The following is a 27460-nucleotide window of genomic DNA, read 5'->3' as shown; positions in this document are numbered from 1 at the left end:
ACACAGCTCAAGGTCTGGGTCCCAGGGTCCACCTTCATGTTCCACCAATGAGTTTGTTCACAGGGGTGTGTGGGGGGGGGGGGGGGGGAGGATGTCCTGATGTGTGTAAGGAATGCATTGTGTGAATCTGTGTTTGTATGTGTAAGGGCTGCAAGGTGAGTTTGTGTATGTATGGGATGCAGTGTGTGTGTCTGTAAGGCAGTGTTTCCCAACCCAGTCCTCAAGGCACACCTACCAGTCCAGGATTTAAGGATTACCCAGTTTTGTCTAAGGTGTTTTTAGAAAAAAAAGAAAAAAACACCTTAGACACAACTGGGTCACCCCTAAATCCTGGACTGGTAGGTGTGCCTTGAGGACTGGGTTGGGAAACACTGCTGTAAGGGATGCACTGAGTGTGTGGAAGGGGTGCATTGTGTGTTGCTGTGTGTAAGGGATGCATTGCTTGTGTATGTGTGTGTGTGTGTGTAATGCATTGTGTGTTTTTCTGTGTGCAAGGGGTGCATTGTGTGTGTGTGTGTGATGGATGTCAATCTCTCCCCCTACCCCCGTCAATTTCCTTCTTCTCCCCCCCTCTTCAATTTCTTTCTTCTCCCCCTCCCTCTCATTGCCTTCTCCCCCCTCCAATTTCCTTCTTCTCCCCCTCCCTCTCATTTCCTTCCTTCTCCCCCCTCCAATTTCCTTCTTCTCCCCCTCCCTCTCATTTCCTTCCTCCCCCCTCCAATTTCCTTCCTCCCCCCTCCAATTTCCTTCCTCCCCCCTCCAATTTCCTTCCTCCCCCTCCAATTTCCTTCCTCTCCCCCCTCAAATTTCCCCCCTTCCTCTCCCCCCTCAAATTTCTCCCCTTCCTCTCCCCCCTCCAATTTCTCCCCTCCCTCTCCCCCTCCCTCAAATGTCCTCCCTTCCTCTCCCCCCTCCCTCCCTCAAATTGCCTCCCTTCCTCTCCCCCCTCAAATTCCTACCTCTCCCTCCCCTCCCTCAAATTTCCTTCCTCTCCCCCCTTCAAATTTCCTCCCTTCCTCTCCCCCCCAAATTTCCTTCCTCTCCCCCTTCAAATTCCCTCCCTTCCTCCCCCCCCAATTTCCTTCCCCTCCCCCCCAAATTTCCTCCCTCCCTCTCCCCACTCCCTCAAATTTCCTCCCTCCCTCTCCCCCCCACTCCCTCAAATTTCCTCCCTCCCTCTCCCCCCCACCCACTCAAATTTCCTCCCCCCCCACTTCTCGAATTTCCTCCCTCCCTCTCCCCCCACCCACTCAAATGTCCTCCCTCTCCCCCCCACCCACTCAAATGTCCTCCCTCTCCCCCCCACTCACTCAAATTTTCTCCCTCCCCCCACCCACTCACTCAAATTTTCTCCCTCCCTCCCCCCACCCACTTAAATTTTCTCCCTCCCTCCCCCCACCCCTTAAATTTTCTCCCTCCCCCCACCCCCACTCACTTAAATTTTCTCCCTCCCTCCCCCCCACCCCCACTCACTTAAATATTCTCCCTCCCTCCCCCCACCCCCACTCACTTAAATTTTATCCCTCCCTCCCCCCACCCCCACTCACTTAAATTTTATCCCTCCCTTCCCCCCACCCCCACTCACTTAAATTTTCTCCCTCCCTCCCCCCACCCCCACTCACTTAAATTTTCTCCCTCCCTCCCCCCCACCCCCACTCACTTAGATTTTCTCCCTCTCTCCCTCCCACCCCCACTCACATAAATGATCTCTCTGTCCCTGACACCCGGCGGGCGCGCGAGGGAACACTCTCTCTGGCTGAGTGCTTCCTCTTCAGCTCCCTCGCGCGCCGCGTACTGATGCCGGAGCCGGAAGATGACGTCATCTTCCGGCTCCGGCATCAGTACGGTGCGCGAGGGAGCTGAAGAGGAAGCACTCAGAGGAGAGTGCTCCCTCGCGCGCCCGCCGGGTGTCAGCTGGGCCAGCCTCTGGGGGGCCCTGAGGTGACCGGCTGCTGGGCCCCCCAGGAGAAGAGGCTGGCCCAGTGGGTACATACCGGGGTCGCAGGGCCCCCTGCGACCCGGTATGTACCCACTGAATGTGGGGCCCGGACGACCTGAGCAGTCCGGGCCCCCCAGGACCGATGCCCTGATGGCGGCCCTGCCGGCTCTGCTTGGGGCTCCGGGCCAGCTCGGGGCCCCAAGCAGTTGCTTGGTTTGCCTGTTGGGTAGCGACGGGCCTGAATATAGTAAGGGGTCGAATGTGCCCAGTGATAACCGGGATAAATAAAGTAATTGTAATATAGTAAGGGATGGAATGTGCCCATTGATACCCAGGGTAAATAAACTAATTAAAATATAGTAAGGGATGGAATTTGCCCAGTTATACCTTGTAAAAATAAAGTAATTTGAATATAGTAAGGGATGAAATGTGCACAGGGTAAATAAAGAAATTAAAATATAGTAAGGGATGGAATGTGTCCAGTGATACCTGGTATAAAAAAGTAATTAGAACATAGTAAGGGGTGGAATGCGTCCAGTGATACCTGGTATTAATAAAGTAATTAGAATATAGTAAGGGATTTAATGCGTCCAGTAATACCCCTGGTAAATAAATTCATTATGATATTGTAAGAGTCAGAAACCCTGGATAAAGCATAGCGATTTCATACATAATTAATATAATTGTAGATTATGCTAGCTTTAGTGTACCTATAATCTTAATTTTATTAATGACAGGAGGCGAGTATTTGCTTAAGTCTCTCTTTACTAGAACTCCACAGCAGCACAGAAAAAACAACCAATCAGAAAAAAGTTAGGTACTATAAAACTCCCCTCCCCATGCATCATTTCCTCTTTCAAGCTGCGACAAAACAGAATAAAAGGCAGAGAACATCATGGGGAAGAAACGAAGTCCTAGACACGAAATATAACGACGTCCACCATCCAAGAGCAATCGTCAAACTAGACAGTGTTGATGGACTGTAAGCTGAAACGAGAGAAAAACAGAATCGAACAGGTTGATTATCCAATGAAATGTACTCTGAATAAACATGTGTGCACCCATGTAGCAACCAAAATGACCTTAAATTCTAGATATCCCAGCCCTACTTATGAAAGAAAAGACATAAGAGCATGCAACAGGTAGCAGAGACCACAAGCAGAGTTGCATACGTACCTGATCAAACCAAACTATAAACATAGAACAAGGGAGGGATAAAAATGGGTGGGAAATACTCGCCTCCTGTCATTAATAAAATTAAGATTATAGGTACACTAAAGCTAGCATAATCTACAATTTTATAACATGACAGGAGGCTTCGTATTTGCTGTTTCAACGCTCAGATCACCAATCCAACGCTGGTTGTGTCGCTGGTACCTATTCCAGGAGATAGCGGAGTAATCCTAATTGTACTTACCAACTGCGAAAAACGACAGTAGACGGATCAATGAAGATGTCAGCCGATGAAGCATCTCAAAACACAGAAAAAACACCATCTGCTGATAGATCCAACGAACTTGTTGTTGTCACCCGCTTCCTAGCGGTTGGGACCTGAGCTTGCAAACTGACCTATCAGCTATATTCCTGTAATTGTAAAAATAACGAAGGCCTTTTGCGGATGCAAGGCCGCGAGACGAAATTGCCACCTTGTCTCAACTCTTGATCTGTAGGGTGGTTCCTTCGATCGTGTCAGGGTCATCCGGCGACGCGATCTTGCAGGTAGATCCCCAATCACAAGGAATGTGTCTAAGTCCACCACCAAGACGCAATATAACCGAGTATGATCCTTCGTTCACTCCTGGTCTACCTGGTGAGATGTCTCATCCGAGAATAAAACTGTAGTGTTGTCAATTAGCCGTATCCTAAGTGATTCCGACATTCCAAATGGACTGTGTAATCCTCGGACTCTGTAGAGAAAAGATTCCAAAAGGACGTCCGGTCATGATTCCGAACTGAACTCGTGTGGAGGAACAGTGGTCGACTAATTTCTGGGATAGAGAATCCCAGAAATATTCAAAGGGATGGAGAGTGCAAACCGGAGTGCAGATTTCCATCCAGGTATGTCCTCGCCTAAGAGTGAAAGGCGTCTGTGTAGGAGTCGGGGTACCCCAGGTACTCTCCCAAGGTCACGTAGGTCTCCTCTAAGGTAGTTGAAGAGTAGGTTAGCGTGAATCAACAAGCAGAATGGCTCCCGCGAGGGGTAAATAGCTAATAGACGGAGAACCCACCAACTCCGAATCCTGTTCGCCAGGTAAGCGTTCCGAGGAGATGGGGCCGTCCTGCCCCCTTCTCCCAAGATCGTAAGATCAGGGAACTCAAGCCAACCGGGATGTCCGGTCTTACCAAGTGAACCATGTGTGCGGTTACCTAGGGACCGGATAACTGGCCTTCCTTAATCTTGGTACCCGAGCAAGGCAGTGTCCTTTCGCTCCATGAAGGTTTCCGTAGCTCCTGTCATCTTGACATGGGAGAAACGGTCTGCGCGGTTGGTCCGCAATAGTCTGGATATCCAAAAACAGAAAGCAGGTTTCCGATTTATAAGGTGCAGAAAATACCAAACCTGCACTCTCGTAATACCTGAGGCCATCCGTTAGCCGTACTATCTCCAGTAGTGTGTGTACCTAAGTGATCCGGACCCAGTAGAGCCCTCACAGGAGATAGAATAGAGGGATCCAGACTAAATTTATATCTTGTATGACTAGGCAGTCCTCTATAACGAAATCAGTAGTACGGGCGTCAGATCTAATCGAATGCAGGAGGGACGCCCCGCTATGCAGTCACCGATGTCTTGCACAGGTACAAGCCTGTGTAGAGTGTCGAGTGTACGAGAGAGCCGCGTTCTCATCTAATGAGATCGACTAACGTGATAGCGTCCGGCCGATAGCCTGAGCGGCCGCGCCTGTTAACGACCAAAACAGTAGGGTTTACATCCGTGACCGGTTCCTTCTATGAGAACGTGTCCTCCGAACATGTACTCTGTATCCAGCCCAGTATTCGGCCGAGGTTGAGGGAGGGCTGCGCCCTCCAATAACGAATCAGTGTCCGTCCTGTATCTGAGAGGGTACGCTCTCTGTTCCTGAAAATAAAGTATTCTTGAATCGGGATGATGGAGGGCCGCACCCTCCTGTGGTCCAAACTAGAGTCCCTAGAGAATCAGGGTGACCAATTGCAGGGTACACCCAATACCAATATCAGTATAAGGCTGATGGCAATCCACGGAAGAAAACAACAATGGAAAAGAAAAAACTACCAACTGTCCGCCCGGATCCCGTGCGCGTGCGCGGAGTCCAGGACGACCGTTGGTAGCCGGAGGAAAGCTGGAGACGTTCTCCGCAATCCACAAGCACCCGGGAGGTCGGGGGAGGTCAAGTCAGGCCTCTCGACGACCCGAGCGAAAGGAAAAAGAAGTTACGAAAACAAAAAATTAACGCAGATAAGAGAAAAATACATAAATTCTTGAGCACCGATCCTTGCCCGTGCGAAGTCTTCCTTGGAGATGTATGACCGGGTACCTTATAAAAAACCCTGCCCTTCAGGCATGAGGTTTAGGGCCTTCACCCTAACCACCGTATTCAGATGGCCGTATACTGGTTTCCTCTTGGATAGGTTGGCAAAGATGCCAGTCTGGACACCTGCCTATTTCCATGTCACTGGTGGGCACCGGCATTTCCCCAGTGATATTCCCCCAGGTCTGCGGCCTAGCAGGGGTACGGCACCCAGACATAACAGGCCGTCTTAATAGGTACCGACATTCTTAATAGGCACAGACGTAGTCGGCCGTACTTATGGGCACAGACATAGCAGGTCGTACTTATGGGCACAGACATAGCAGGCCGATCTTATGGGCACAGACACAGCAGGCCGATCTTATGGGCACAGACATAGCAGGCCGTTCTTATGGACACAGACATTGCAGGCCAATCTTATGGGCACAGACATAGCAGGCCAATCTTATGGGCACAGACATAGCAGGTCGATCTTATGGGCACAGACATAGCAGGCCAATCTTATGGGCACAGATATAGCAGGCCAATCTTATGGGCACAGACATAGCAGGCCAATCTTATGGGCACAGACATAGCAGGCCAATCTTATGGGCACAGACATAGCAGGCCGATCTTATGGGCACAGACCTAGCAGGTCGATCCTATGGTCACCGACATAGCGGGCCGTTCTTATGGCACAGACATAGCAGGCCGTTCTTATAGGCGCAGACATAGCAGGCCGGTCTTATGGGCACAGACATAGCAGGCCATTCTTATGGGCACAGACATAGCAGGCCGTTCTTATGGGCACAGACATAGCAGGCCGTTCTTATGGGCACAGACATAGCAGGCCAGTCTTATGGGCACAGACATAGCAGGCCATTCTTATGGGCACCGACATAGCAGGCCGTTCTTATGGGCACAGACATAGCAGGCCAAGCCTGAATTGTGTATTATTGTTATATTATGATAACCTGTTATTCATATAGCGCTCTCCGATTCCGTAGCGCGTTACAATGGGTATGGAGTGAGCAATGGGGACCTCCGAGTTTCAGCAGAGGTCCCTAAAAAAAAAGGCAGATCCTCAGAGCATCCTGTGGCATAGGACCTCTAGACGCCAACCCATAGGCAGCGTAACGCCGTATGAATAACCTGAATCGGGACTCGCAGTCCCTCAATGCCCAGCAGGCAAATAGTGGTATTCCATCCGTATGGGGTATAAGCGGAAGTTGTTCCAGTGACTACCATGTCCATGAATGTAAGATGCACTGAGCAATACTCTCCGTAAACTGCGAATTGGTATGCCCATGTTCACACAGATCTGTGGAAATTTCTTATCATATTATAGATTACCCTCATCATACCACCTGAAGGGTATTGAAACCATGGGCACGTCCAGGAGTAGGGCTAACGATAGCCAACTCAATGAATTCCCCCGGGAAACTGGCAAAAAATTATGGTATCAGCGTAGACTGGTCTCCCTTACCAGTTTGAGTCAGAGCCAGGTCTGTAAGCGAGAAAAATATGCCAGGGACAGAGAAATCATACCAGAGTAGTCTCACAGAGTCTGTACAGAGTCTGTGTAACTGAGTTCATATATATCTGCAACTCACAATAACCTGTGACGTATCCCATCAGGCACTCACAGAGACCTGTAGATATACACCGACAGTAAAACTCACAGCGATCCGTGACATACACCGTCAGCAAAACTCACATCGATCTGCGATGTACACAATCAACAGAAACACTCAGCAATCCGCGCTATACATCGACAACAAACCCACAGTAAACCGTGATACACACTGTCGGTAAAACTCACCGAATCTGTGATATACACTGTCCGCAGAGCAAACTAACATGTGATATCCACTGTCAGTAAAACTAATGTGTGATCTACACTGTCAGTAAACCAATATGTGATATACACTGTCAGTAAACTAACATGTGATATACGCTGTCAGTAAACTAATATGTGATATACGACGTCGGTAAAACTAATATGTGATATACATAGACAGCAAAGCAAAGCTAAAATGTGAGCTCCACTGTCAGAAAAACTAAATGTGATATACACTGTCAGTGAGACTAATGTGATATACACTGTCGGAAAGACTAATGTGATATACACCGTCAGAAAACTAAAATGTGATATACACTATCAGAAAACTAAAATGTGATATACCCTGTCAGTAAAACTAATGTGTGACGTACACTGTCAGTAAAAACTAATGTGACCTACACTGACAGCAAAACTAATATGTGAAAACACTGGCAGAAAAACTATGTGCTATATGCTGTCAGTAAAAACTAATATGTGGTTGTCAGAGAAAAACCAGAGCATGACAGAATATCCAATAAAAACTCACAATATACAAAATATCTGAAGAAGTGAAAAAAGCCCTAAGACACACAGTAATCTGTGAGATATATGCTGCAAATACCTAGTACATGGGAGGAAGGCATGGGATGCAGCACAGAGCCCTCCGTTCCACACAAAACGGAAGGCAATCCGCCGGGGAAAAAGCAGGGCAGCGGTAGCCGCGATCCGACCATCGTGGGCGGAGGAGAGGCCGCGGGTAGGTGCACTCTCCTCCACCCGGTCGGCCGCCTGCGGCTCTGTGAAGAAGTTGAGCGCGGCGGTCGGCCATGTGGTGGACGGGGCGGCCACGTGTGTGAGTGGAACGGCCGGCGGGTACTCGCGTCCGACCGCGAGCACCTCGGTCGCCGGAATGGAACTAGGGGAACGGGGAAATCAGGAGGCAGCCAGAGGCTAGTCTCCTGAAACCCCTATACCGCGCAGGCAGCCCGCGGAAAATGGCGGGCAAAGAGAGTGGGCAGTGAGGGGAGGGAGGGAAGACATGCAAAACAGGGAAGACCCCCAAGAACTCCCCTAAAACTACCACATGGAAGGGAAGAAATCCCTAAGACGACAGGGGAAGCAAAGGCAAGGGAAGAAGAAATATATGTAAGCAGACAATGACACAAAAAATAACATAATGTATAGAAGTACAGAACACATGGTACTAAATAAAGGTACAGATAACAAATAAGTAAATATACTAAGAAATCAAATATAAATCCTAATAAATCATAAAACAACCCAAAGCCACCCACATAAGCAGGAGGCAGTGGTACTCTGACCTGTACTGATGCGGAGCAGCAAAGAAAGAGGAAATGATGCATGGGGAGGGGAGTTTTATAGTACCTAACTTTTTTCTGATTGGTTGTTTTTTCTGTGCTGCTGTGGAGTTCTAGTAAAGAGAGACTTAAGCAAATACGAAGCCTCCTGTCATGTTATAAAATTCATGTTATAAATGCAGCTATATCTAAAAGTAGAAAACCAACATTAATAGCATTGCAAAACCATGTTCTTACTGGAATTATAATTTTATTAGCATTGTTCTGTCTTTATAGATGCTTCAAACTGTATTCCTTAATCCCCGTTTCACTGTGCTCAGCAGCAGCAAAATTGTAATTTTATATTCTAAGATGTTCTTTTTTTTTTTTCTGTTTTCTAACCTATTTCCACTGAGATTTCATCAGCAGTTCGATTTACAACAAAAGAAAGTCTTTGATCCAAACTTAAAAGCCATTTTTTTGAATAAAAGACATCCCCGGGGCTTCGATGTCTGGAACGCGCATTTGGTGTCATTTAGCTTGTCAGCCAAGCCTGTAAATGAATCCCGTATTCTGTCCTAGCCTCCTGCTGAAGCTGTTAATGACTGATTTGAAAAGATTTTATTGTGACCCGAGAACCGTACAAATTCTGTGTTTGGCCTGATATTGCCACAGCAAAGTTACCATGGAAATACACCCGTCTGTCTTCTAGAAGCAATTGGTCTTTTTTTTCCTTCTTCTTAGTTATGATTGATGTTTATTTACAATAACCAGGAAACCAGGTTTGCTAAATTCTAGGGTATATGGGTCAAAATTATCCACTGGTTTTTTTTAAATAGTTATAACTTAACATAGAAAAAACAGGTCATTGCCCCATACGCCGCCTTCACATCCGTATCCTTAGATATAAAAGGCAATTACCCCAATATAAATACCAAACTTACCAACAACCATATTTAACCATTTCTATAACCTTCCTAATGGGGAGCCTATTTCCTATCCTTCAGCTCCCTATCCCGCCACTGTGACAAAACGGGACAACCCAACTGAAAACCAAAACCTGGGGAGGGAGGGTGGGAGAAACTGAGCCAGTTAAGCAAGTTAAAAGTGACGCTTCCAAGATGTCTGCCTATTTATATAGCCAAACCCTTTACCCACAAGCCACCAATCCCAGCTTGCTTCCTCCGATGCCCGCCTCCTAACCCCTGTCAAGGCCCCTTTCCACTAAGCTGCACTTTTGCTACATGGGGCTACAATCAAAAAATTGGAAAGGTATGCATGACTCCCTATCTGTTGCCCTGCCATCTACCTGTCTATCTTAAAAGGAAAACAACAAAGAAAATCCACTTGAATTTATATCTGTATTTAAGGCAAAGTGGCTTCCTTCCTTGATAATTTATTAGAACAATATAAAATAAACTGTCCGCAAGCTGGGCACAACGTCATACCTTTGCTGGGTACAAAGTCATGTACACTAATATTTCTTTAAATGTCGTCTACTTTTTCCACCCAGCCAAGAGCCGTGTATTGTAAACAGAATTTTGAGATTGTGTATTTTTATTGCTGTAACAAAAGGCAATGTTCATGTTTAATCCATTAAGGGCCCAGCTCCTACACAATGCTGCCATTACATTCTTGTCCCTGTATACCCTGTATTGAAATAGAATGTTACACATTGATTGCTCTATAAAACCCTATAGTAACGGAACGGGTCATTCCATTTTTTGATAGGATCCTTTAAAAACAGACTGGCATTGTTCCTTATGAAAGTAAAGAGACACTATAGTCACCAAAACCACTTTAGCTTAATGAAGCAGGTTTGGTGTATAAATCACAGCCTTGCAGTCTTACTGCTCAATTCTCTGCCATTTGGGAGTTAACTCACGTTGTTTATAAAGCCCTAGTCACTCCTCCTTGCATATCACTTGTCACACAGTCTGTTTAATCTAGAATTTCATATCTCCTGCTCTGTTAATAGCCTCCGAGACCCTGCAGGAGCCTCCAGTGTGTGATTAAAGTTCAACTTACAGAGCAGGAGATAACAACTTCTAAAGTAAGTTAACAGCTGATTGAAATTGAAACTGTTTTTGCCATGCAGAATGTGTGAGCCACCGCCTGGGGAGGTGTGGCTAGAGTTGCATAAACAGAAACTAAAGTGATTTAACTCCTAGTGGCAGAGAATTGAGCAGTAAATCTGCAGGGGCATGATCTGTACACAAAAACTGCTTCATTAAAAGGTTATTCCAAGTCCTATGACCACTTCTCTTCAGTGATTTGAAGTTGTAATGGTGCCTGGAGTCTACATGTCCAGTTTTGGCCAAGCTTTACGAGGGACTTTTGGTTCGAAACTTACTATTGACGGAAAATTTGAAATGATCCTCGTTCTATACCCAGGACAGTAAATCTATGTTTTGTCATGACACTATGGGAAATGGCTTTGAGGGTAAGGGTGGTAAATCTGATAATACTTATATGCAATATACTTTGTTAGAGATATTTTTGGCAGAAGACAACAGTTACTGTCTCCCAAGAACACACTTCCCTCTCCTTGTCCTGGGTAAAGGCTTCTCCTTCTCTATTCTAATGTACGTGATTATTTGGACTAAATACACCACACATATTAATACAAGTATTTTTGTTTTGTTAAACCATATTTTACCTTGGATTTGCATAAGCAATTAAGTGGAACAGCTGTGCATTTTGTCAGTCGGCAGCCAAAACACCAACACAAACATTTTGCGGAATACATGTTTATTAGGTTCCGAGAAGAATCTCGCTTGTGTCGAGGCAGAAAATTGCAAGTTGGCTCAATTTACATTGTCTACATTTTTGTTTTACTGGAGAACATGTATATTTGAAAGATGCTGAGTGAGATTGTTGAATTTTGCTGTATTTCTATAATGTAATTATCCTCACAACTAATCCTTCGTTCTAATTACGGGATCTGCGTCAGAATCCGTTCTCTTGCTTGAGACATCACTTCAGATGGCACCACTAAGGGTCATATTCATTAAACGTTGAGGTGAAAAGTAGTCTGAGTAATCGAATCAATATAAAGATTTTTTAATTTTTTTTATTTTATAATCTCCATTACTTTGAGCTGAAATTTTCGAGCTGATTGTTGACCCACTGCAAATTGCTGTTTAATGAATACACTCCCATCCCATGGCGTCTAAGAGAATGAGCACCGTGTGGATGAGCGCAGTCCCAAATGCGTCACTACATTTCCTTCCATCCGGTTTTAAAATAGATAATTTATTCTTTCTATTCGAAATCATAAATAACATTTTAATTTTCCATCTGGATGAGATGTAAGTGTTAGACAAAACCACGCACTCCACCTAGGTGCAATTTAAACCTTAATATTATTAGGCCGCAATCTTCGTTGGTCTTGATCATTAAATATAACTTGATTTGCAGCTCTGAATATCTTGGCGTCCTGTGCAAGAAGCTGAACAAAGCGCATGCAGCAGATAAGTTATTATGGTGTTTGTCTAAAACTGTTTTCAAGCAGTTTCACTAAAAAACATGCTCTACCAGTGCCGACAGCCTTGTTTATTTTCTGCTTCTTGGGATGATTGCAGGGTTTAATGTAGTCTAGAGCACTATTACTATTATTATTATTAATAATATATTGATACAGCTCAATAAATTCTGCGGCACTTTACAATACAACTGTCTATGGTTCATTACAGACCGTATGGTGAGTGAGACGTGGTTGTGGGTATTGTACAGATAGTTTGGTGATTGCAAAATTTTACTCCAGCCTTTAGCTACCACACTGCTGTCACAGTACACATAGTATGGTGGCTGGACGTCCGTGTGAGTTTATGAAGGTCCGAGAGCAGTGACATAGTACAGGTGGGTTGGTCATTGGGTACATGGAGACTAGGGCGCTGTAGTGTACCAGTAAGTGTGCTATTTTTGTTTTACTGGAGAACATGTATATTTGAAAGATGCTGAGTGAGATTGTACTGTCACAGTACACATAGTATGGTGGCTGGACGTCCGTGTGAGTTTATGAAGGTCCGAGAGCAGTGACCTAGTACAGGTGGGTTGGTCATTGGGTACATGGAGAATAGGGCACTGTAGTGTACCAGTAAGTGTGCTATTTTTGTTTTACTGGAGAACATGTATATTTGAAAGATGCTGAGTGAGATTGTTGAATATTGCTGTATTTCTATAATGTAATTATCCTATGTGGTTACATAATACCATACCTCCCAAGTGTCCCTATTTTGAAAGGACAGTCTTTGTTTGACTTCGAGACACCAAAGTTCCTTTTTTTGTAATAATCCTTTTCTCGGAATTGTCTGTGTGCATGTGTAAAAGAGCTACTGAAGCAATAAAACTGACCGAAAATCTTAGATTTTGTTATTATAGATAAACTAAACCTTTTATATATTTTATATATATAATTAGTATGTCATGAAAATACCTAAATGGTTCAGTAACTGCCTTGCCCCCTCTGCAGAAAGCAAAATGAAATCACTATGTTTACAGCAGGCAAGGTTAACCCCAGATGGACCTGGCACCCAGACTAGTGATGCCGCGAACATAACATTTTCCGTTTGCGAACGGCGAACGCGAACTTCCGCAAATGTTCGCAAACGGGCGAACCACCATAGACTTCAATAGGCAGGCGAATATTAAAACCCACAGGGACTCTTTCTGGCCACAATAGTGATGGAAAAGTTGTTTCAAGGGGACTAACACCTAGACTGTGGCATGCCGGAGGGGGGTCCATGGCAAAACTCCCATGGAAAATTACATAGTTGATGCAGAGTCTGGTTTTAATCCATAAAGGGCATAAATCACCTAACATTCCTAAATTGTTTGGAATAACGTGCTTTAAAACATCAGGTATGATGTTGGATTGATCAGGTAGTGTAAGGGTTACGCCCGCTTCACAGTGACAGACCAAACTCCCCGTTTAACGCACCGCAAACAACCGCAAACAGTCCATTTGCACAACCGCAAACTCCCCATTTGCACAAGGTTGGATACCAAGCTAGCCATATCCCGTTCCTTGTCCTCACTGATATCATTGAAGGTCTCTTCCTCCACCCAGCCACGTACAACACCAAGGGTCCCCGAAAGGTGACAACAAGCCCCCTGTATTTTTATTTTTTTTTAAATGTACACTACTGTTACACCAGATATGAGTTGCACTGGTGTGACACTGTGCCCTGGCAGGCCCTGAAATGCACACGTGTAAAGGAAACTGACTGCTATTATATTACAGTCCAAAAAGTTTTTTTTGTTTTTTTTTAAATGCAAGCTATTGTGACACCAGATATGAGTGGTGGCACTGGGACCACCTTAAAAATATTGGATATCGCTAAAAATCATGATCACTATATACTTTCTCTACAAACCTCTAAAACGAACCAAACTACTCATCCATCCGCTATACCACTTTATCCCACCTAGAACTAGTGCCCAGTTAAAATACTTGACTCTTACTTACCCACACTCAGTCATGCCACACACATTTCACCACTACTCTCACTGAATCCCCCTGACTACGGCTAAATTCATCTTCTACATCAGAACACTACTCCTAAGATTGGGTTGTATCCATGTCTCGGGTCTTTCATTTAGAATAGGGGCAGCTTCGGTCTCCTTTAACACTGACACTCCAGTGCATATTATTAAAAGATTGGGCAGATGGAAATCCTCAGTCTACAACCGATATATTCCTCATCCCGAGAAAGAAATTAGGAAAGCTTTTAAAAGTTTGGCTTTGTAAATTTGATGCAATAAGTGTGTTTTTCTTTAATACCTTTTCACCCTCTTTGCATGAACCCGATTTACATATATTACTAATATGTTTCTGAACATATATATTATATTATTCACTCACTCACTCTCTGGGCCGGCCTAAGACATCATGCTGCCTAGGTCCAACGATAAATGACTATGGGGGATAATGTATAATAAACACAGGTTACTGGCTATGGGGGGGGGGGGATAATGTATAATAATCACAGGTTACTGGCTATGGGAGGGATAATGTTTAATAAACACGGGTTACTGGCTATGGGAGGATAAGGATAATGTATAATAAACACAGGTTACTGGCTATGGGGGGATAATGTATAATAAACACAGGTTACTGTCTATGGGGGGTAATGTATAATAAACACAGGTTACTGGCTATGGAGGGATAATGTATAATAAACACAAGTTACTGGCTATGGGGGGATAATGTATAATAAAAACAGGTTACTGGCTATGGAGGATAATGCATAATAAACACAAACCCCAAAAAAAAGTAATACAAAAAAAAAATGACTGCAGCTTCAGAATTAATCTAAATTGTATGCTGTCTAGGAGGTGGGAGGGTCTGGGAGGGAGGGTCTGCTGCTGATTGGCTGGAATGTGTCTGCTGACTGTGAGGTACAAGGTCAAAGTTTACTCAATGATGACGAATAGGGGGCGAACGCGAACACGCTATGTTCGCCAGGAACTATTCGCCTAGGAACCGTTCGGGACATCACTAACCCAGACCACTTCATTAAGCTGAAGTGGTCTGGGTGCCTTTAGTGGTCCTTTAAGCTTTGTCCTACAGAACTTTCACCGTTGGAACTTTCACTCTTTTGGCGATGAAAGGTTTGTTTACCAATCTGTCTCATTAACTGGCTCTAGCCTCGCTGTTTTCTATGGGACAGGAATTGTATTGGCAGAAAATGTGTCTGGTTAGCACGGTTCCTGCGAGGAAGTTCGCTGACAGGCTTTCCTGTATCAATTAAGATGATAGTTTTCATTTTATTTTATTTATGATTCATGTTCCCTCAATTTCCTTCTGCATTTTATTTCCTGCCAAAAATGATTTCAGCAACTGAGATATAACAAACACTTTTTTTTTTTTTTTTTTTTAAATAAATTCTGCTCCTCTCCCTTAAAAGTATTTTAACCCATTATCAGACGGCTTCTCATACATTATGCAGCAGGCTTAATGTATTAATCATGTTTCAGTGCTGACTTCAGAAATCAAGTAAGGCTGAAAATCCACCTTGATCATCATGGAAGCAATATGCCAATAACAACATTGGCATAGCTGCAGTTAAGATGTTAAAGGGACATTCACACTGGATACATTGTTGCTTCTTATTGGGGTAACCCTGAAATAGTTATTTAGTGAGAGAATAAGGAATGAACCCCAACATGGATTCATTTATACATCTCTTTACCCTGTCTGTGTGTATATGTGATGTGTGTATATATATATATATCTAAATCGAAAAGAGAAAAAGCATCGTTAGATGGGAATTAATTAATTTGCTGTGGAATATGTAATTAGTCACTTTACACTTATTTGCATAGATGGTGCCAAGGATGGGTTATATTTAACCTTAGATTGTCATTTTTTACAAGTTGAGATCTCCTGGTGTTAATTGAAGTATAACACTGTATTGAGGAAAACTAAGTCCATGATATAACGAGCCTATTAATGGAAACATTACTCAGTGGGCGAAAGTCCGCATCTTACCACTTGGCTTTTAATTCCCCAAGTCCTCCATGCTATCCACTCTAAAATTAGTTTCTAATTTCTAAATTTTCTAAAGAATATATTCACCTCTCAAGTCTAGTAACACTTAGGAGACAACAAAATCAAATTTTGAAAATGGATGTATTATATTTGCAAACAAATTTACTGGTTCTTAATTACAAATCAACGAATCAACTGCTGCAGTAGTGGGGAAAAAGATTAAACAAATGTTTCTGAGCTGTGCGGGGGGTGGGGAGGGGGCAGTGAGCAGAATATGCAGGCAGCAGTCTATTCAATTCTTTATGCATTATTTTATTGTCTATTTAATGAAGTTCGTTTGGACGTTCCTTTCATTCTTTATTTCCGTAAAACCAGTAAAGCATTCAAATGAATTATCTACCGTGTATTTAAGAGTCTCGGTTTTGTTATATTGCGCCATTAAAGAAGGTAATAATAGAACAGTGAAGATTGATATCAAATTCACGTACTGCAAATCACTTGAATCCTTATTAATGGAATTAATAGATGTTGATAAATCTACATTGTGTAAAGTTTTCAGTTTATTGGCAAGTTGGTACAGGCCATTATTATTCCAGGGAATGATATCCCAGAATGCATTGTGATTATAATTAAATTAGATATTGCATAATTAGAGCTGGTTTATTGATTTCCCCTTTTAACTTTCCAGAAATAACGTTTTATATTAATGGTAAGAATGTGAATTACATACCTAAAAGGGACACTCAAAACACCATAGCCACTACACGCAGGTGTAGTAGTTATGGTGCCTGGAGTGTCCTGGTGACGTCCCACGACAAGATGTAAAACCATGCTAAGATGGTTTGACAACTTACCTGGGTACTGCTCGGAACCCACGCTGCATCTTCAAAATCAACCACATCCAGGTCTTTTCTAGATGGAAAAGCCAGATGTCACTTTTCGGGTCACTTTAGGAATGGGTGATAAACTCTGCCGCGGTTTGTTCTCGAAAATTCTGGTGATAGTGCTATTTTTTTTTTATTTTTTTTTTAATTCTTTATTTTTGCAGTGCGTATATGAACATGCAAGTACATTGTGCCACAACAGCGATTGACTAGTAATGGATTACACAGATAATATAACATTGTAGGCAAGATAAAACAGGCACTATTTTATATTATATTGGTAACATCACGGTAAGCTAGAATATCTATGGCGTAAAGGTTAACGTTAAGGATCAGGTTAAGAATACCCATTTAAACTATAGGTCCTATTGCAAGCATGTGGACCGCGAAGACACTCCATGTACACATGGGGTTATGCCACAACGGCGATTGACTGGTCACAGATAAAATAACATTGTAGGCAAAATAAAACAGGCACTATTCTATAATATAATGGTAACATCACGGTAAGCTAGTATATCTATTGCGTAAGGGTTAACGTTGAGGATCAAGTATACCCATTTAAACTATAGGTCCTATAGCAAGCATGTGGACCACGAGGACACTCCATGTACACATGGGGTTGTGCCACAACAGCGATTGACTAGTAATGGATTACACAGATAATATAACATTGTAGGCAAAACAAAGCAGGCACTATTTTATAATAGAATGGTAACATCACGGTAAGCTAGTATAGCTATTGCGTAAGGGTTAACGTTAAAGATCAAGTATACCCATTTAAACTATAGGTCCTATAGCAAGCATGTGGACCGCGAGGACACTCCATGTACACATGGGGTTATGCCACAACAGCGATTGACTAGTAATGAATTACACAGATAATATAACATTGTAGGCAAAATAAAACAGGCACTATTTTTTTTCGAGGTATATAGATAGACAGAAGTCTTTCAGGAGCATCATTTTAACATCAAAATAACAATAACATAAATAGAAATAGCAAAAGAGGGAACAGTGGCTTGGCTCATGATATGGCAGGTGTATGAACGAGGCTGGTCTCCTCTAGCTTACCAAAATGCAGTGTATAGACTGTGTGTTAATGAACATTAGTGAGGCAGGCCAGACCAGGTAAGTTGCAAAGAATTATGGGGAACTGTACCTCTGGGAGGTACAGCTAGCAACATAGGTACATCGATTACCCTTTGTGGTATCCCAGGCTTATATGAGCAGGTGGTGTAGATGGTAAAAGCCACGGGATTGCATTATATATATGTAAAACAATCATTAGCACTAAATGCTAAGGAGTGAGGTTCACACTAAACCCTGTTTCGTCACCATGACAGTAAAGTCGCAGTTTTAGGAAGGGTAAAGGGCTGAAGCTGTCAGAGTGTGTTGGTATGCCTTAGTAAAGTTAATTAGCACATCTCGAATAGATCCTGACTGGTGAGGAAAGTTAAAAACATATAGGTAGAGACGACAATTTAAGCACGGTAGGGAACAGGGAATGGGGGGTTAAAGGAAAACAGGGAATATATCAAACTATGTTAACTGACATTTTTTTTTAAAAGAAAAAATATTTATTTTGCCACCGTCAACTCGGCCTCTGGGTAAAGCCAAAAGTTCTGGAGCTATAGCTTTAAGATTGGCGGCTTCTTCAAGGGGTCGCCTGTAGTGGTGCCCTGTACCAGTTTGGAGTGTGTGTCCCTCGGTACGTGAAAGGGAGGACTGCCAACCACTAGCCAGGGTGTGGGTTCGTTGAAAAGTGAATGCTGTGTTGAGAGATTGTCCCGACAAGGTGAGTTCCAGTCCCCGTATTTTCAGGTGGTAGGTGCGTTGGTCGGTCTTCTGGGGACGAATTCTTCAGCGCTGGCGTTGCCCCAGTTCGGTGGGTTTGCAGGGCTATCCGCTGGTGCCGGCAGAGTCATCGAGTCAAACGGGAGGTTCAGCTGTTCCAGTACTGTCGGTGCCTCCTGCATGCTGCGTACTGTGTGTGTAGTATCGCCTTTGATGATCAGCAGGGTGTGAGCTGGACCCCAGCGGTACCTGATGTTTTGTGCTCGCAGGAGGGATGTCAGTCTTTGCAGAGACCTCCTCCATGCCAGTGTCGTGCCAGAGAGGTCAGCGTAGAAGGTTAGATTCATGTCTTCGAAAGAGTACGTTGCTTGATCCCTAATAGCTGCTAGGACTGCGGTTTTGTCCTTATAGGACTGGAACTGTAAGATGACGTCTCTCATCGCTGTGGCTGGGGCCCTAGGGGGTTTGGGAATTCGAAAAATGCCTTCTATTTGCACCGCTTTGGCTACTCTCGGGGTTAATAGGGCCGCAAGGAGCCTCCTAGCGACATGGGGCAGTTCAGCCTCTGGTATGTTGTCGGAGATGCCCCTAATCTTAAGGTGCTTCAGGCGGCGTTTGTCTTCAAGTCCAGCGAATCGCAGGTCAGTCTGCCCAGCTATCAGCTTCAGCTCTTGTACCTCCTGTTGCAGCCTTTGTATTTGGCTGGATTGGGTGTGCACAGCATTTTCGACTGTTCCAACCCGCCCAGACAGGCCCTGCAGCGAGGTCTTGATCGTGGCGATATCCTCCGAGATTTTCCGGTGATGCTCCGCCATTAGTTCTCTGATGGCCTCCATGCTCACCGGCGTGGGGGCTGAGGTGGGTGGCGGGGGTTGCGATCGGGCTGGCGGTGGCTGAGGCCGGTCTGGAGAGAACATACTGTCACCCTCATCCGACGTCTCCTCGTAGAAGTCGGAGCACCCGCCGTGTGTAGCCTCCATGTTGGAGCGCGAGTTGCCATGTGCCTGCCGCCATAACTCCCCAATGTCCATGCCCTTCGTGGGCTTGTCTGGTTTCAGTTTTTTATTTTTTCGTCCCATGAGGCTCGTTTGGGTGTTAGGGTCTCTCTGTGGTGGGTTGTCCCCGTTTTTGAGAGTGTAAGTCGAGCTTTTCTCTTGCTGAGGCCCGGAGCTCATCAGACATGCGACCGTTCTCTTCACCAGTTAAGCTCCGCCCCCCGATAGTGCTATTTATTAGACGTCTTATGTTTCACATTTTTTAAATGCATTGTAGTGTTGTAGGTTTTTAGAACAGTGTTGGGTATTTTTATTTTTTTTATGTCTACTGCATTTAAGCTGTTAGAACACTATTAACTAGTAGTTTCATTTTTAACTAATTGGAGAATATAAGTAATAAAAAGTCAGACTTATTATGAAAACATTGGTTTTAAAGAAGACCGGTTTGGGTAAGGTCACCATGCAATACCGGACACCCAGCGGAGCAGTCAAGGTCTGGTGTCTTTCCAAAGTATGCAAAGGCCCCAAACGGTGACAAAAACACTTTAACTTGTTGTGATTTTGTTTTTCGCTTTGTAATAACTTGTTGCATGTTGTGGTTTCTGTTTTTGTTTTGTGGGTCATACTCGTATCATATTGGACTTGTTTACCTACCACTTACCGTTAAATATGTGTTTGATAGTTTGAGGACCTTTTAGTTCCTCTTCCTATAGAATTGTTCCATAACTTCCTGCTGTGACAGTGTTGGAGAAGGCGTCTAGCTTTCGGTGTCCATAATTTAACCTGTGCAATGAGCATAAGTTGTAATGGTGTTTGGAGTGTCCCTTTAATGCAGCGTTTAGACAGTGTTATGCATAGCAAGCTAAAGGCAGTTTTAAATTCTCCTAAAACAAGCTTAGTCTACTGTGTAGGTGTCTGCCCAGTCATACACTTACTGGCAGCGTATTAGTGACAGGTTAGGAATGTGCTCAGACACGGACAATCCTTCATTGTATTAATGTCTGAAAGGAGGGATTGTATTGGCTTTTGCAACTCCTAGAATTTGTATTTATTTTAGAGATTCCTGCCGCACTTATCCTGCCGTTTCATTCTGTTAACTCGACAAGAATTCCTTAACCCGTTTACTCCAAAGGGAGTTAGTCATTCAGAACAGAATAAGCATCTGATCTGGATTAGAGTACAATTAGACTCATAATTTATCCTGTATTTATCCGATGCTGGAGGTGTAGTTCAATGCTTGGGCTACTGTTTTGTTTTTTTTACAATATATACGCCTGACACCAAATATATTCTAATCAGTTACACCTTTCATGCAAAAACATCCACACTTTTGTAAGCAATTACCCTTCTTATATGTATGATATTGTTCGGCCAGATTGCTTGAAAATGTAAAGATAATTTTATTTTATTAATTTTCGCCATTCTTTTAAAAAGTCTTTTGTCTTTTAATGCTAGGCTGTCGGCACAGATCTGTAACCTATAATCCACCACTGAGATTAGAAGACTTGTGTCCATACAGCAATCTATGTCTATTACTTGTTTATTTATAAAATATTTTAGGATACATTGAGATTTCTCTTGTTTTCAAGTATGTCCTGGGTCCACAAAACATTGCATCGTTACAGTAAAGGATACAATATTAAAAATATACAATATTCAAACTATCCTGAGGAAAATCCATAAGCTGGACTGAAATGTCAATCCTATTTTAATGAATTAAATAAAGCATTGAAGATTTTATCTCCAACCACGAGTGCAGCTATATAAGAAATTTTGTAATTATACAGCTTGAGTGCAAGGACTCTTACTGTTTATATATATATATATATATATATATATATATATATATATATATATAAAAATTTAAAACATAACAGGTAATAAATACATTCAAGCATGACAGGTGCATTCTGTATATGGCCATAGATCTCTTAAAAGATTTTAGATTGAATGAAGATTTCACTGTGTCCCTGCAGTTATTCCAGAATTGCGGTGCTCTGTAGGAAAAGGAGGATCGAGACACTTTATTTTTGCATTGCGGTATGCTAAATATCGTGCCAGTACTGGATCGGAGGTGGTTTATTCACTAAACTTGTCTATTCCAAATAAAAAAAGATCGGGCCACACAGATGCTTCTGCCTTCTTTTACATTCAGTTAAAAGTTTATCTTACCAAATATCTTAGTAGATCAACTCTGTAGAATTAAAGGAGCACTATAGTCACCTAAATTACTTTAGCTAAATAAAGCAGTTTTAGTGTATAGCTCATTCCCCTGCAATTTCACTGCTCAATTCACTGTCATTTAGGAGTTAATCACTTTGTTTCTGTTTATGCAGCCCTAGCCACACCTCCCCTGGCTTTGATTGACAGAGCCTGCATGAAAAAAAAACTGGTTTCACTTTCAAACAGATGTAATTTACCTTAAATAATTGTATCTCAATCTCTAAATTGAGCTTTAATCACATACAGGAGGCTCTTGCAGGGTCTAGCAAGCTATTAACATAGCAGGGGATAAGAAAATCTTAATTAAACAGAACTTGCAATAAAGAAAGCCTAAATAGGGCTCTCTTTACAGGAAGTGTTTATGGAAGGCTGTGCAAGTCACATGCAGGGAGGTGTGACTAGGGTTCATAAACAAAGGGATTTAACTCCTAAATGGCAGAGGATTGAGCAGTGAGGCTGAAGGGGCATGTTCTATACACCAAAACTGCTTCATTAAGCTAAAGTTGTTCAGGTGACTATAGTGTCCCTTTAAAATTGACAAACTCAAAAGTTTACCAAGAGTTGTAAATGATCTCACTTGGATACCACTACCGGGTGGTACATATCTATGCACAAGTGAGTTAGATCTTGTCCTCAATTGTCTATGTTGCAATATAGCTTCAAGCAAGTAAGTTTTTAATTTGCGGTATGCTAGCGATAAATGTGGTTTTGGAAACCCACTGGATGGGAGGCATCTTCCACAGAAACAAGGACTTTGATAGAAAGTTTAAATCGAAGAAAACAACAAGATTTGGCAGAAGGTACCATGTGTTTTTCAGTATATTTTATGTCACGATGTTCTGTGTATCCCGAGCAGATGTCCCAGCACTGGAGTGGCCAGCAATTCATACTCAAATCTGGCCGTGTGCCACGATGTTTAATATGTGTGAGTGATCATTTTCCATTCATCTTTTGACAGTTTTATTCTGTTAACGCAGAGCAAACCTTTCTGGTGTACCACAAAATTCCACTGGGTTTGGAAACATAAACTGATCACTAATTAAATTGACTTACATTTCAAGTTCAAAGGTCAAGTCTAATGTGAAACAATCTATAAAGGATGTAGGCATGGGAAGAGACTGAACATTCTACCGTTGGAATATCGTACTCTCTGTATATATCCCTCTCCCTGATTGTAGGTGGGGTTATTCATTTAGCTTATTTCCCTGGACAGAAAAAGTCTTCTGAGCAGTTGTTAGGAGAAGTGGACGGACATCTCAGCAACAGTCTTTGTTTTGATTGCTGCTATGTTTCGTTTGATGTGAATTTATTTTGAATATTTTAACCTTGTGATATTTACAAAGCGCCAACATATTCCACAATGCTGTACAATTTGGGGGTAGGAGAGGGGTGCGGATGGGGAGAGTACAGTATGGAAAAAACAATGAAAAACAATTCCGAACACTACCGTAAAATGGGATCTTGCATTTACATCCCATTTTAAATACGACTAAACTAGATTGCGCGTAAGCTTACAATCTAAATGTTACGATGGACAGAAGGAAGCAGGGGATGATGGACATGGAGATTTAGAACATTGGCGTCTTCCCTAGTTACATACCCTTTTAGCCGTCTGTGCAAAACACGTAAAAAGGCCTACTATAAAAGAAGCTGAAACGGTGTGAAGTGCTTTGTGAAAATGTAGTTATCACTGTGAATGGTATGTGAGGCCTCCAGATGGGATATAAAGATATCAGGTGAATGCATGTACTGCTGGGGAAAGGAGGGGAGGCAAGGTTAAAAACAAAGAAAGACAAGAAAATAATTTAGACACACAGTTTGAGGTGGAGGTGTGTATACAGTGGCATAGTTCTACCACATAATCTAAAGGTAGTCATAAACATTATGTGGTAGAGATGTTGACACTGTGAGGACATGATCCTGCCAAATCCAAAACGAAGTCCATGGAGCCGACTTGAATCTAAACGTCATGATTTCTACTGGGTTCAGTTTCAAACTATGATTTTGACTTTAATCTGATTTGACAAACGTATAATGAGCCAAGTTTAAACTGATGAATTCGTCAAGCTTGTAATGGGGAAGAGCTTCTAAGTTGACCGATGTAAACCACAAGCTGTCTTGGTGTTTGGGGATGATGAAATATGGATCTGTAATCTGTATAATGAAAAATCTGAATGTATTTAAAAAAAAAAAAATTAAAAATATATAATTATCTTTATTTTACTCCTTAGGGTAGTGAAAATCGGTACAAATGCCAAATAAGTTACAAAATAAAGCTAACTTTTTTTTTTTATTCAAAACTTTTAAACTTAAGAAAGTCTGTAGTTACAAATTGACGTTTGATTATCACCTTTTGCTGATATAGGTGAAATTTAAATGCACAAGTAACTAGAAATTCTTCTTCTAATCCTAAAATTCCAAGTTAATTGTCTTTTTTTTTTTTCTTTCAGAAACCTGGAACAATGAATCCTCAAAGGATAGAAGACCCATCTCATGGGCTTCCCCAAGGCTGGCAGTCCTACATGTCACCGCAGGGCCGTAGGTACTACGTCAACACATTCACCAATGGTAAGTATGTACTGCCACATTATATCCCCATCGACTTCGATTGGCAGAGTTAAATGCCAAAGTGTGCTTTAGAAAGAGAAGATGAGCTTTAACTTGGTGAATTCTGGGGAAATAAAATGGAATATGTACCTTTTTATCAGATTATGTGGTCATGTTGTGTTGGCGAGAGAATCTTGGCTTTATTGGTGATATTCGAATGATAGGACATTCCTCTAGGAATTCGAAAGAGTGAGAATGTGATAATTACATTTTGTTTAATGATATGTAGTGTTATTTTTCATGCCTTTTACAAGTCACTTCTAGTATAACGGAAGCTTCCTCCTCTTTCATATTGATGCTGCTGTTGCCTTTACTTTGATGCTATGAGGACAAGCTAACCAGCTCCCTTATCATCTTACTCATGCTGTGAAAAGACTAGATGACTTGTGTAGGAACTTAAGAGCTAGACTCCAATCTAGAGCTTGTGGATTCAGAGACTCCGTCAACCAGCACCATCCGAGCGACCTGTTCTCTCGCTCCTGACTACTACAAGGTCTTCATTTGGTGTAGCTCCATCTGTGGGCTAAAGGCTACTTTGTTTCATCTATCCACATTACCAATATAAACCATATACATATTTGCATACCAAAGGCCATGCAGGCAGAATGATCTGGGTGTTTACAGTCTATGTTCCTTTGACACCCCCTCCTTGTGAGTTACATTTTATTGTTGCCTTACTGCTTTGCTTCATCTGTTGGTTTACATTTATCATGATAAAATGACTTTAGGGCTGTGAAAGACTAGTCCTAGTTTGAAATAAAGAGCTTAAAGAAGTTTGCTTTAGTACAGTGGTTTAAGCCAATGGTGTAACTGCCACGGTCGCAGGGGTCGCATCTGCGACTGGGCCAATCACCCTGGGGCGCACTGCCTTCCTATCGACCCCCTGTGACCTCCGGGCCAGCATGACTTCAGGGTTGTGGCGCGCAGTGGCTGGATTACCGTCAGGAGGGGAGTGCACAGCACAGTGCTCCCCTCCAGCCAGTCACTGCATGTAGCATGGCCGGGTGGACCTCGGTTTAACAGGAAGTAATCTCGGTGAGTACTTTCTGTCAGAAACCGAAGATAGAAACATAGAAACATAGAATGTGACGGCAGATAAGAACCATTCGGCCCATCTAGTCTGCCCAGTTTTCTAAATACCTTCATTAGTCCCTGGCCTTATCTTATAGTTTGGATAGCCTTATGCCTATCCCACGCATGCTTAAACTCCTTTACTGTGTTAACCTCTACCACTTCAGCTGGAAGGCTATTCCATGCATTCACTACCCTCTCAGTAAAGTAATACTTCCTGATATTATTTTTAAACCTCTGCCCCTCTAATTTAAGACTATGTCCTGTTGTTGTGGTAGTTTTTCTTCTTTTAAATATACCGTATTTATCGGCGTATAACACGCACTTTTTCTCCCTGAAAATAGGGAGAAAATCATGGGTGCGTGTTATACGCCGATATCCCACATTTACTTACCTGTCTTGAAGCGTGGGCCGGCTTCACAGCGCGCACCGCGGAACTGGAACTTAAATTTCAGGTTCCGGTTTCCGGCGGGACTGAAAGGAAGTGTGCACACTATTGTGTGCACACTTCCTTTCAGTCCCGCCGGTACTGGAACTTAAATTTCAGGTTTAAGTTCCAGTTCCGCGGTGCGCGCTGTGAAGCCGGCCCACGCTTCAAGACAGGTAAGTAAATATGGGACAGAGGGAAAGTGCACTAGGGGACACTATGGGAGGGGGGGGGTGGGGGGGGGGACACTATGGGAGGGGGGGGGGGGACACCCTATGGGGGGTGGAGAATAGTATGGGAGGGGGGGGAAGAATACTATGGGGGGGACACTATGGGAGGGGGTGGAGAATACTATGGGGGGGGAGAATACTATGGGAGGGGGGAGAGAATACTATGGGAGGGGGGGGGGGATTACTATGGAAAGGGGGGGGGACACTATGGGATGAGGGGGGGGAATACTATGGGAGGGGTGGAAATTTCCTGGAATTTCCTTCTGGAAATGAGGTGCGTGTTATACGCCGATAAATACGGTAGTCTCCTCCTTTACTGTGTTGATTCCCTTTATGTATTTAAATGTTTCTATCATATCCCCCCCCTGTCTTGTCTTTCCTCCAAGCTATACATGTTAAGATCCTTTAACCTTTCCTGGTAAGTATTTTCCTGCAATCCATGAACCAGTTTAGTAGCCCTTCATTGAACTCTCTCTAAGGTATCAATATCCTTCAGAATATATGGTCTCCAGTACTGTGTACAGTACTCCAAGTGAGGTCTCACCAGTGTTCTGTACAATGGCATGAGCACTTCCCTCTTTCTACTGCTAATACCTCTCCCTATACAACCAAGCATTCTGCTAGCATTTCCTGCTGCTCTGTTACATTGTCCTGCTGCTCTGTTACATTGTCCACCCACAGTCTGTTTGGCCAAGCAAGTCAGCAGGCAGAGGAGATGATAGGGAAGAGATGGAGGATGAGACACATGGAGGGGTTGGGGAGGAGAAGGAGACACATGGAGAAGCTGTGGACATATGGAGGGGCAGGGGAATTTTACTGATGCTAGATATCGTCATGCAGAGCGTGAGGACATCCAGCGTCAGTTAGGCTCCCAAAGTCCTTTAGCAGCCAGTAAGTGCCTCTAGTGGCTGTCTGATTGAGGCAGTCTTGGTAATTGTAATTATTGCAGTTTCTCAAAAACAGAACTACCGTAAGTGGAACTGGGACACAGAACTCAGACCAATTCAGTGTAATAAAGTGGACTGGGTGACTATAGTGTCCCTTTAACCCCTTAAGGACCAAACTTCTGGAATAAAAGGGAATCATGACATGTCACACATGTCATGTGTCCTTAAGGGGTTAAAGGCCTGATTTCCAAAGACATTTGTCCTCCAAGGCAGTGGTTATCTGCTCAAGACATTCCCATG

At 43.2% G+C, this 27460-nt stretch overlaps 1 protein-coding gene across 5 annotated transcripts in view; it reads left to right on the top strand.

Annotated features, from left to right (window-relative positions):
- The window catches only part of GAS7 (growth arrest specific 7), a 237151-nt gene that overhangs the window by 105883 nt on the left and 103808 nt on the right, over positions 1 to 27460 (top strand). For all 5 annotated transcript variants that reach the window (XR_010090911.1, XM_063456089.1, XM_063456088.1 and 2 more), the window contains exon 2: positions 24389 to 24506. Coding sequence is in view for 4 of the 5 variants with exons in the window: in XM_063456089.1 (XP_063312159.1) it covers positions 24389 to 24506 (118 nt within the window). In the remaining variant the exon portion in view is untranslated. The remainder of the gene's footprint in view (positions 1 to 24388; positions 24507 to 27460) is intronic.

This window comes from Pelobates fuscus, chromosome 5 (assembly GCF_036172605.1).
Source record: "Pelobates fuscus isolate aPelFus1 chromosome 5, aPelFus1.pri, whole genome shotgun sequence".
Taxonomy (NCBI): domain Eukaryota; kingdom Metazoa; phylum Chordata; class Amphibia; order Anura; family Pelobatidae; genus Pelobates; species Pelobates fuscus.
This window is presented reverse-complemented; position numbering and strand designations above follow the sequence as displayed.